The sequence below is a fragment of the Micropterus dolomieu genome, linkage group LG06, assembly GCF_021292245.1.
Source record: "Micropterus dolomieu isolate WLL.071019.BEF.003 ecotype Adirondacks linkage group LG06, ASM2129224v1, whole genome shotgun sequence".
Classification (NCBI taxonomy): Eukaryota; Metazoa; Chordata; class Actinopteri; order Centrarchiformes; family Centrarchidae; genus Micropterus; species Micropterus dolomieu.
Genome location: NC_060155.1, coordinates 3,093,163 through 3,104,884, shown reverse-complemented (window position 1 = coordinate 3,104,884; position 11,722 = coordinate 3,093,163). Strand labels below are relative to the sequence as shown.

The 11,722-nt window shown below is 39.9% G+C and overlaps 2 protein-coding genes across 4 annotated transcripts in view; one reads left to right on the top strand and one right to left on the bottom strand.

Annotated features, from left to right (window-relative positions):
* LOC123972848 (disco-interacting protein 2 homolog C) overlaps nt 1-11,722 on the bottom strand; it is a 459,676-nt gene that overhangs the window by 309,390 nt on the left and 138,564 nt on the right. The window lies entirely within an intron of this gene.
* gtpbp4 (GTP binding protein 4) lies at nt 628-11,703 on the top strand. The gene is made up of 17 exons (XM_046052572.1): nt 628-746; nt 1,797-1,967; nt 2,119-2,222; nt 3,494-3,630; nt 3,834-3,934; nt 4,212-4,304; nt 4,908-5,099; nt 7,370-7,435; nt 7,531-7,620; nt 7,719-7,829; nt 7,929-8,006; nt 8,110-8,161; nt 8,253-8,353; nt 9,061-9,258; nt 9,749-9,814; nt 10,190-10,333; nt 10,999-11,703. Exons 1-17 carry the CDS (start codon nt 699-701, stop codon nt 11,149-11,151), a joined length of 1,905 nt encoding a protein of 634 aa, XP_045908528.1. The 5' UTR covers nt 628-698; the 3' UTR covers nt 11,152-11,703.

Sequence of the window (11,722 nt, the reverse complement as noted above, 5' to 3'; positions counted from 1 at the left end):
CAGGAGGCATTGGTCTTTTTCAATATTTAATAATAATAATAAGTCCTTTAGCTGACGCTTTTATCCAAAGTGACTTACAATTGCTATACATGTCAGAGGTCGCACGCCTCTGGAGCAACTACGGGTTAAGTGTCTTGCTCAGGGACACAATAGTGGATGTTTCACAGTGGGAATCAAACCCAGGTCTCTCGCACCAAAGGCAAGCATCTTATCAATGCGCGATCGCCACCCAGTATAAGCCGTGATTTATTATTAGGCTACTCTTATTACACACTCTATCCTCTGGACTGATGCCAATAAATGTTGACAGTACATTTATTTAAATGGCGGGAAGCTAAATAACAGAAACACCTCTGTATTATGCAAACTACATTCTCCAAAATGATCATGAAGTTGAGTGTGAGTATTAATACTTCATATTTTACAGTGACAGAAGCGAACCACATTTCAAATATTAACAAAATAATAAAAATGATAATCTACTGTAGCTTACTTTGGTCAATTTCAAGACATGGTAAAAACATTGATAGAAATTGTTAGAGAAATGTTGTATTTGTTTTGCTGTGCATGTATTCGGCCGTGAGGGGGCGCTGTGTAGAAAAGTCGCCCAAGTGTTTTTAGCGTCTTTTCCGGTTCTAGCGGAACGAGGAGCCTTCCTTTCCCCGTGCCGTCAGCGGACCACAACGTGTCGCGACAAAATGGCACTTTATAATTTCAAGAAGATTATGGTGGTTCCCACCGCCAAGGTGAGTTTGGTTCCCCGAATTAAAAATTTTAACAGGGCGTTGTTGTGTTCCTCTTGTTATTCAGCTTTGAGAGACGGTGTAAGATAGAGAAAACACGGTGGGACTCTGTCGGGAAAAACACGTGCTGAGCTGGTGTGAAAAGACAGCAGCAGGTTTTCCATTATAGTGTGTTCACGTAACGCTACTCAACGTAGTTGTGATTTATAGTAATAAATTAAGAAAGGAGGCAAAAAGAGGAAACCGCTAACTATTGAGTATTCAGAGACGGATAAGCTTTCGTGTTCAGTAAAGGACTGCTGACACAGTTGACATAAGCCCAGAAATGTCCCGCACCAATCTCTGTTTGTAAATCTGGAAGTTAAAGACTGTTTCTGTGAGCAAGGATATGCTATCCAATCCGGCATGCAAGACATAAATCATGCAACAGAATAAAACAAGCTAAACTGGTGATTTTCACATTCATCCAACAGTGTCTGTCCATTTAAATACCATGTTGCAATTGCCAGCCATTGAAGTAACGTTAAGTCACAAATGTTGGGGTCTTTCGAGAATAAGAACTGCTATTTCTTTTTTTTGTGCCGAATTGACAAATCGACACGGATTATTTATGGACATAATGCAAAATGTTTTTATAAATTGTCTACTTTTGTCGACAAGCGATTAAATATTAAACTGACAGATTTGTTAATGGAGTTTGGCAGGAGTCTCTAGGAAAACGCTCTAACATCACAGTTTGCTGGATGGAAATACAGGAAAACTTCATGTTATTGTGGAGACATGTCCAGTTAATGCTACTGTATTTATAAATATGAAATACAAGTAACAGGACAGTACCTTTTGTTAAGACCTTAATGAAATATCATCCAAGGCGAAAGATATTTGATATGTTAGATATATTATAAGTTAAGACTGTCACGGCCAAAACGGGCTTCTTTAAGGATAAATAAAAAAAGAATCTCGTGCTTTTTTGCAAATAAAATGTTGAGAAAAGTCTTGAGTGTCATCTTCTGTACTATAACAGCGACCTGCATACTGTTCCCCTCTCTGCAGGATTTCATCGACATCACTTTATCCAAAACACAAAGGAAGACTCCCACTGTGGTACACAAGCATTACCAGATCCACCGTATCCGACATTTTTACATGCGAAAGGTGAAGTTCACCCAGCAGAACTACCATGACCGCCTCACACAGATCCTCACCGACTTCCCCAAGCTTGACGTAAGTGAAGATGCTTCAAAAAGTCTCTTGTATAGTATGAAATAACCTTTGTTGTTAAGATGTCATGTTGTAGATGAACACCTTTTGTGTCACTGACCAGTAACATGTTACCTGATGTTCATGTGTTTGGTACTGTGTCGTTTTCCTTTAGGACATCCACCCATTCTACGCTGATCTGATGAACGTGTTATATGACAAAGACCATTATAAATTGGCCTTGGGACAGATAAACATTGCCAAGAATTTGATCGACAAGTAAGTTTGTCTGAAATCTTATGCCCCTTGTTGCAAATTGCTGTGTTTGACTGCAACACTTCCTGTGGGTTGTCTTTGGTTTCCCCATGTTTCTAATGATCTTAAAGCAATAAAGTCTCTATGAACAGCCTTCTAGTTGAATCGCGCTTGTAAACACAAATATGTTGTTGACTGTAAAAACAACTGTTAGTGAGATTTTTCCCCTTGGAAACAATGTATGTTTTATGAAGTTTCCTTTTTTTCAGCCGAGGTTATGTAATGACATTAATCACACAACCCTTAGCCTCCACTGCTGCTACATTCTGGAGTGGCCTTTTATTGTGGCCAGCCTAAGGCACGCCTGTGCAATCCCCATGCTGTCTGATCAGCCACACCTGTGAGGTGGATGGATTATCTCAGCAAAGGAGAAGTGCTCACTAACACAGATTTTGACAGATAGAAATTTGAGTTCAGCTCATGATGAATGGGGGCAAAAACAAAAGTGTTGCGTTTATAATTTTGTTCAGTATATTTGGAAGTTGCAGATTTAATCAGAAGACCGTGACATTTTTTTGCCATTATCAAAGTCACAAGTTTAAATTCAGAAAACATGACCAGTTGAGTCTGGAAGCTGGACCAAGAACTACAAAGATGATTTATTTATCATTTTACAACAGTTTTAGTTCCCTTTATGCTACTCACAAAAACAAATGTTATAAACAAATGGATAAATAAGTCTGGGAGGAAACAAACTTCTATATCTCTTCCCAGAATGCAGCAGGGTGAACAGGCTGTGTCTGGGTGGGTACTGTCCTTTAGTATCCTTTGGGCTCTGCAGACACCTCACCTCACCAATATCACTGATACTCGGGAGATGGGTACCAATGATATTCTGAGCAGTTTTAATCACCTGCTGCAGAGCCCTCCGGTCCTGGGCCGTGCACATCCCATGCCAGTTAGTGATGTTTCCAACTCAGGATGCTTTCTATTGCTCCTCTGTAAAAGCTGGTACGGGAATTTGGCCTTCTTAAGCTTTCTTAGGAAATCTAAGCGTTTCTGAGCTTTCTTCAGCTTTCTCTCAGCGTGGAGATGTGAGATGGCCATGTCAGGTTCTCTGTGATGCTGATTACCAGGAACCTGAAACATGTTTGTTTTGGTACAGACCACAACAAATGTCGCATCATGTGCCAAATGTAATATTACTTTATTGTGCAGCCCTAACCAGCAATTTAACACACAACCTAGAAAGGGAGAACAAACTTCATTTTATTATTATTTTTTTTATGCTCTAGTGTTGCTAAAGACTATGTGCGTCTGATGAAGTACGGAGATTCTCTGTACCGGTGTAAACAGCTGAAGAGGGCCGCTCTGGGTCGGATGTGCACCATCTTGAAACGACAGAAGTCAAGTCTGGAGTACCTGGAACAAGGTAACTGAGAGAAAAATCTGGTTTCTTAGATTCATTTATTATTTCTTGGCTTTGACTTTCTCAAGTATATCTATCAGATTTTTTTGTTTTTGCTCGTTTTTTTGTCGTCTGAGATGTTTTCATGAGCCATTTTAATACGTTAATGTCTTTTCTGTTTTTCAATATGTAAATGAAATGATATCCCTGTTATGTACCTTCAATAGTGCGTCAGCATCTGTCCCGTTTGCCGACCATTGACCCCAACACGAGGACCCTGCTTCTGTGTGGTTACCCCAATGTTGGCAAGTCCAGTTTCATCAACAAGGTAACCGCTCTTTCTATAATACTTACTGCTGTGTATGGTGTAGCAGGAAATGGTCTTTATGTTCCGTCACATGTTGTTGTTTTTTTTGTCTTTCAGTGTTAGTTAGATGTAACTCTTTATAATTCTGACGGAAAATTTAAGTTGCTGGATGTAGCATTTTTATTAACATCTCTGTAAATTTAGCAGGAATCATAATCATTAGTTTCAGGGTTTTAACTCCTCGACTTCCTTTTTTTAAAAGAATGGCTAACATAGTGTAAATGGTTTACCTTGTCAGGTGACCAGAGCAGATGTCGATGTCCAGCCCTACGCTTTCACCACCAAGTCTCTGTTTGTGGGTCACATGGACTACAGATATCTCCGCTGGCAGGTAAGATGCTGCAGCTGTTATTTTCTCCTTCATACAGCTTTACGTCCTTTTTTTTCAAATGTGTTTGACGAAGTAACGTAAGCAACATGAACATGAACTGGAGATACAGTGGAGTAAAAAAAAGTATTTGGGCAGTGACACATCTTTGTTGTGTGCACTCTGAGCTCCAACACATTGGATTTAAATGTAACACTGACTGAGGTTAAACAGCTTACTGTTGTCTTTAAATATAAGGTGTTTACATCCACAGCAGATGTCCAAGGACTTAATAATTATTTTGTATAATGTTAGGCCAGATAAGTAACAGTTAAATTGGAATTTCTGAGGTTTTATTTGTGTGTTTTTATCATTTCCTTGATTTAACCTTACAGTTGACTGGGTGTATTGGTCATGGTCGTAAATAATCCATCTCATCTGTGATCTTAAGATGCATTAATGCATGTAGTGCTATTTAGTATGTCACATCAGAGGTCTTAAAATAGAGTCACCTTCTGTAATGCCATTATAAAGGTGCAGAAATGTGCAGACACCATCATGTTTCCCTTATTATTGCACACTTTCATCCTGTCACCCCAGTCATTCTTATGTTCACTCTGTGTGAAGGTGGTAGACACCCCGGGTATCCTGGACCACCCTCTGGAGGAGAGGAACACCATTGAGATGCAGGCTATCACGGCTCTGGCTCACCTGCGAGCAGCGGTTCTTTACGTCATGGACGTATCTGAGCAGTGCGGTCACACCCTGCAGCAACAGCTGGAGCTCTTCAACAGCATCCGACCCCTGTTCGCTAACAAGGTCAGACATCAGTAATGTTTTAGCAGTCGTCTTATGAAAGCATGTATTTCGCACACACACACACTCTTAAAAAACTTGGTAGCCTATTACATCACAAGTCGCAGACACGGTGGATATTTCACAGGCACGCACCAGGTAAACGACTGAACACAAAGTGTAGAGGTTGGTTTCAGTTGTTTAATAGGCTACGTCATTAACAGGCCGGCATGCGGCTCACCTGCTGCTGTGAAAACTGAGAGCGGGTGGAAAACGCCAGAAATAAAGACTTTTTAAACATACTGTTGATGGAAAAAGTCAGGGAAAGATCGAGAGAGACAGAGAGAGGCGGGGCAAGTCAGTGTTTGCAGTGATGGGAGACCAGAGATGTAGAGGGGTGTGTGTGTGATAGGGGTGGGGAATCACAGGGTACCTCACGATATGATGCGATACATGGCTCACAATAACGATAATATCACGATACAGAAATTCCGCGATAATCTATATATCGCTTGACAATCCTAAAGTGATACATCACGATATCTGTCTAACTATTAATACAAAATGCCTGTGAAAATTTACTGTTTATTTGCTGCAAATCCAAACTGTTCTGAAAACAGCACAATTCTGCTCAGTCTGTAAATAAAACTAAAATAATTATCAAAACATTTGTTTATAAAAGGCACATAAAATGCAAATTGACTGAATTTTTACTGCAAATACAAATTGCTGTGTACCACCTAAGTCTAATCCGTACATCAAATTATATTAATAACTGTTCAGTGACACAGCATTGTGCTTCCCTTTCTGTTCCTACTGATATTTTTAGGCCACTGGGAATATTGGGTTTGATTTTTGACCCTTTGGGGTTGCTGTAGCTGGTTTGTGTGGAGTGCAGAAGCAGTAGAGCAGCAGATCAAGACTCCTCTTTATTTATTTCACACAGAGCTCAGGAAACATGTACTTTAAGTATTTGCACAGTATGTCACTCAGGATGTTCAGCATGTGAAGCAAAATGTGTAGTTTATGTTAAGATTGTATTTTCGCGATTGTGATGCCAATGTCCGTTAGCATGTTAATGGAGATTCCCCCTGAAAAAATGTCCATTGGGGTTTAAACCTGCCTTTACAGGGCGGTATAATGTGATAAATCAAGACTTAATTTTTAAAAAAAATTTCTGCTTGGGTACAATCATGATGCCAGCTCAACATTATGTCTTCTGTCAGCCATCGGCGATGGACAATGGCAGCCTAACCTTAGGACACGCTGCATAAAAACATAGGATATAGCACCTAGTTAAGATGCATAATTAGTTAGTCACAGACTTTAGCGGACTTTTACTGGAACATATTTTCGGTTTAAAACTCACAATAGCTGCTGAGCTCTCCGTGTACTCATCCGGGTGCTTCTGCTTGAGGTGACATAAGCTTGTTGTTTTGGCCCCCTTTGTTGTTACAGTCTTCTTGCACTTCTTACATATTACTGTAGTTTGCTGGACATCTGATCTTTTGTAACGAGAGCACTTCCACTGAAGTCGCTCCTCCACCGTTGAGCCAGTAGCAATGCTACTAGCGCTTTCAGCCATGCTTGTTATTTCAGTGTGTAACGGTATGACATCATTAGTCAACAAGAATTTTGTGTCATGATATTTAAAACAAATAATGTTAAATATTATACCAATATATAATACGGCACACCTTTTAATGCAGATATTTAAAAAAATATATATTTTTGGTTAGAAAGAAATATTCTTTCTATGAACAAAGTTTGTGATATTTGAGTGATGTAACTTCTTGGTTTGGACATATGAGCAGCAGTAATTCTGGGGCATTATGAACATGACTGGACATTAGAAATAAGCTGACTGCAGCAGTAGCTTTGTCATATAAGCCTTCTTCCCTGCATGGAATTATTTTCACGTGGTGATTTTGCTGTATAAATGTGTTGTTTTGAGAGGACTTGCCATGCTTTGGAGCACTAGCTCCTGACCGCCATATTTTAATCACAGAAGCAGAGAAGGTACAAACCTTCTTTTCTGAAATTGATGAGCACGATAGGACAGGATTGTTTTCCCTGGTTCTTATACATTTGACACCTTTTTCCAGATTACAACTAAGAACCAATCAAATCAACCCCATCATTTAATTTGGGCAAATGAGGTGAATCCACAGTGTCCCAGTCTGAATATCTAGCAGGTTTCTCTGAGGATAAATAAAAGATGAAGCATTGGTTTGACAGTGTAATACTCTAGAGTGCATGTAGTTGAATTAATGCTGGTGTCTCACTCCCTGTAGCCTCTCATCGTTGTGGCCAACAAATGTGATGTGAAGAAGATCAATGAGCTGTCTGAGGAGAACCAGGTGGGTGATTAATAGTTTAGAACAAGCCACTTGTTTGTTTTTTTTAGTGACATCTAAATATTAAAGACAAAAATATGTTGTGTTTTTGCTGTCAGAAAATCTTTGCAGATCTCTCTGCTGAGGGAATCCCTGTGATTGAGACCAGCACCCTGACCGAGGAGGGAGTCATGCAAGTTAAAACTGAGGTGAGAGGCTGCACACTAGAGGCGCACTTTGTGCCCCCGAGAGGTTGAGGAACAAAGTGTATTTTGTGTGTTATGGCTCATGGACTTGTGTTTGTCAGGCCTGTGACCGGCTCCTTGCCAATCGTGTCGAGACCAAGATGAAGGGCAAGAAAGTCCATGATGTTCTCAACCGGCTCCATCTGGCCATGCCCACCAAGAGAGATGAGAAGGTAAATGCAGTCATTAACTCTGTCAGAAGGCAGAAAATTACAGTGTTTTTATTGAGCGGTTTTCTGACGTGAAGCCTTATTCTTTCTCTTCATTACCAGGAGAGGCCTCCGTTCATCCCAGAAGGAGCCTTGATGCGCAAGAAGGCGATGGAGGTGGACACACCCAAGCGTAAACTGGTATGTCCAGTGTTAACTTCAGGCATAAGTTCAAAGAGACAACAGGGATACAACAGCTCTCTGTATGGCTGCATGATAAAACATTTAATTGTTCATCTTGCAGGAGAGAGATCTGGAGATGGAGCTCGGCGATGACTACATTCTGGACCTACAGAGTGAGAAGTGTTTTCATTCCAACAATCAATTTGTAGAAAGTAAATGCTTGCATCTACAATGCTGATATGGTGTTATTTGTTTTTATTTAAGAATACTGGGATCTGATGAACGAGGAGGAGAGGCATGATAAGATCCCTGAGGTGTGGGAAGGCCACAACATTGCAGATTACATTGATCCTGACATCATGAAGGTGAGTCTCTGCACTTCAGGAGTGGAAAATTGCCTCTAGTGTTCAAATCTCAGTGAGGCTCTTACCTGGTTAAAGAAAGTTACACATTTTGTGTAAATATATTCCCAAAAAACGACTTAATTCTTGGGACTTTATTCGCTTTCACCAAAGCCTGCACTGAACAACATGAAGGAGCTTTTATGTACCGATGGATGACAAAAAGGAAAAGGCCATATGAAGTGTCTCCGTATGTAGTCAGGCCACCACCAGCCTCCAGAACAGCTTCAGGGCTCCTCGCCAATTCTGGGGAACTCTGTTAGAGGGATAAACACCATTCCTCTACAAGACATTCCCTTATTTATTTATATATACCACCTTTATTTAGTCAGGTCATCTCACTGAGATCCAGAGAGACCTGAGTATACCAGATTGAAAGAAACACAACGCGGCCAGACACAACAAAAGCACAGAGCATCACTAAATAGATCTGAAGATGAGTTTGTTATATCATTTAGTCTTATGTTGATGGTGGTGGAGAGCATTGACTTACATGTTGGTCCCCAATCTTCCATAGGTGTGAAACTCACCAAAAACACTAAGTTTTGTTATCTCAGTGAGGCTTACCTGGTTAAACAAAAAGGATTCCTCGATTTTCTAGAAGAGCAAAGTTGAGAAATAGAAATGTGTCCGCCTTCTGAACGTCTCTGTCTTTATTTCCTCTGTCACAGAAACTGGAGGATCTGGAGAAGGAGGAGGAGCTCAAGGAGCGAGCTGGAGAGTACGACTCGGATGACGAGAGCGAGGACGAAGAGATGCAGGAGATCCGCGTTCTGGCCAAACAGATCCGGGAGAAGAAGCACCTCATGGTCGTGAAGTCCAAAGAGAAGGACGTGCACGGGCCCCGCATGCCCAGGACTGCTACCAAGGTGAGCGGGGCTGTGCCTTTTTTATTGGTCAATTTAAGCTGCCATGTTGGGATTGCTTCAGATTTGTAAAATGATCCACTGTTTGGGGTCAAGTAAAGATAAAGAAGAGTTTAAACCACAATTAACCATCAGATTTCTTCAACTTTCACTCTGCAGCAAAAGTGAACCTTTAAACTTGAAAGAAATAACGACTTATCGTGATAATTATCAATATAAAAAGATATGAAACTTTTTTTTGGCCATATCGTCCAGCCCTACTTAAACCCAATATACACATTTAAGAAGCTGAAATCAGAATATTTACTTTTTCTCTTAAAGTTCCCCTAATCGGCTAACAAAATAGTTGTCAATTAATTTATAGTTGACAACTAATCGATTAATTGTTGCAGCTCAAAATATCTCATACTGCATTCAACCTTACCTTGACAGTGTTTTTGATTTTATAAAATTTATACTCATTGCCTTTTGTAACTGTGTGTGTGTTGTACAGGTTGAAAGAAAGAAGCTAGAGAAGGAGATGGGTGACCTCGGTCTGGACATGAATGACAAGGATGAAGTAAGTTCTTTAGATCAGAACCTACAGGATACATCGACTCGAATGTGGTATAATTGAATTAATCACATGGACTATATGAAATGAATATTAAAGTATAAAATTTAAACAAAGTCTCTGTCAATACAGTTATGACTACAGTATTATTGGACATAATTTGCACTTCCAAGTGACAGGGCTCTCATCCTGCTTCACAAAGTATTAAATAAAAACAATTGCACTTTTAGAACATGGCTATTGCTCTGAAGATTTTTAGAAATACGTTATTAACATCACCATAAACTTTTTTCTTTTCTTTTTTTTACCTCTCCATCTAACACAACTGTTGGATGGAAACATGGCTACTGACGCATTAACATTTTCCTCTTGTTCTTTCAGAGCCACTACGCACAGCAGGCCCGACGGTCCAGAAGCCTCACTAAGAAACGCAAGCGTGAAGCTTCTGCCCCTCCAACTTCCAAAACCCGCAGCCAGAGCGCCTCCCGTCCACCACGAGACCAGTCTGGTTTACGGGATCCAAAGGTATGTGATGGTGTTTTTAATCAGCTTTTATTTACTAAAATATGCTGCATTTTAATTACTTTGGTCTCTGGGTTTATGTAAACACATTTTCTGTGGAAGGCAACATGAAGTCATTCTTATATGGGATGTGTAAATGTCAGTTCTGTCACAGTAGAAAAGAAGATTATCCCATAAGTTGGTTGATAACTGAAGGCTTTACTGTGGGTAGACTGAAGATAAACAATCTTTGCCATCTTGGTGCTACAAAATAATTAAATGGACATTATGAGGAAGGTTGCCTGTTGTTTTGGTGTAATATCTCCTTTGTCCTCAAAGTTAGTCTTTTTGCAATTAATCTGGTGACACTGATGTACGGCACACTCAATCCTAAATGTTATTGGCCAATGTTAAATATGTTCCAAGGGGGGAAAACATGACTCCACCCCAAACACCACTAGATTGTTTTTTACGTTGTTTGCACATTAAAAAATAAAACTTCTGTATGTGATATATGTACACACACAGACATTCACATGTGCATGTTCAGGACTCATCAATGAGCATTCTAGCAGCATGGTGTAAAGTGTAAATTTAATAATAATGCACCAGTGCATTAAATAAATCCCTGGTTCTGAAAGTTAATTTGAAGAGAACTCATGTCAGTGTCTTCTTTTTTTGCTTCTCAGATGGCAAAGAAGGCAAAGAAGATGATGAAGAACTCCCAGAAAGACATGAACCGCCAAGGCAAGAAGGGAGAGGCAGACAGACATGTGTTTGACCTCAAACCCAAACACCTCCTGAGTGGGAAGAGGAAGTCGGGCACAAACGATCGCAGATAAAACAGCTTTTTCTGGACTGTTGAGACCTGGACACTTTTTTTGGAAAGAGGCTTTTGTGTGGAGTGTTTGTGTCTTCATTCTATACATTTTCCCCAGCAGTAAAAAGAACAACATGAAATATATTTCTCTTTTTAAGCGATGAAACTCTGAGCATCATCCTTGAGGATGGTGGTGCCATAGAAAACTGTAAAGCTGCTGGAGAACTGCACCAACCCATTTAAAGGATTAGTAATTATAATAATAGGCTGTCTTATTTGTCTAAAGCTCTGAAGCTTTAGCTCACAAAAGTAAAGTTTTTTTATTTCTGCAGTTGCCATGATCAAACTTATACCTAGATTAACAAAATACATTTCAAATAATGTTCAGTAGTTAAACTGACTTGTATATGTTTTTCTCTTGGCAATAGCAGTTAAGTGAACTTCATGCCTTACAGCTTGTATGTGACTCAGGACATGCTGGGTTTACTTTGGATAAAGTGATAATGATACCTCCTTTACAAGCCTCCCTTTGAGACATATTTAAGGGAGCCAAATAAATATACATCTGAACTAAGCTGCAGTCTTCAGGTTGT

Bases quoted from the DNA above. Each gene is read 5' to 3' on its own strand.
- gtpbp4 (XM_046052572.1), top strand. From the start codon at position 699: ATGGCACTTTATAATTTCAAGAAGATTATGGTGGTTCCCACCGCCAAG. The intron at 3,935-4,211 runs GTAACCGCTCTT...TTACCTTGTCAG, and splicing joins AGTCCAGTTTCATCAACAAG to GTGACCAGAGCAGATGTCGA. The intron at 9,815-10,189 runs GTAAGTTCTTTA...TTGTTCTTTCAG, and splicing joins ACATGAATGACAAGGATGAA to AGCCACTACGCACAGCAGGC.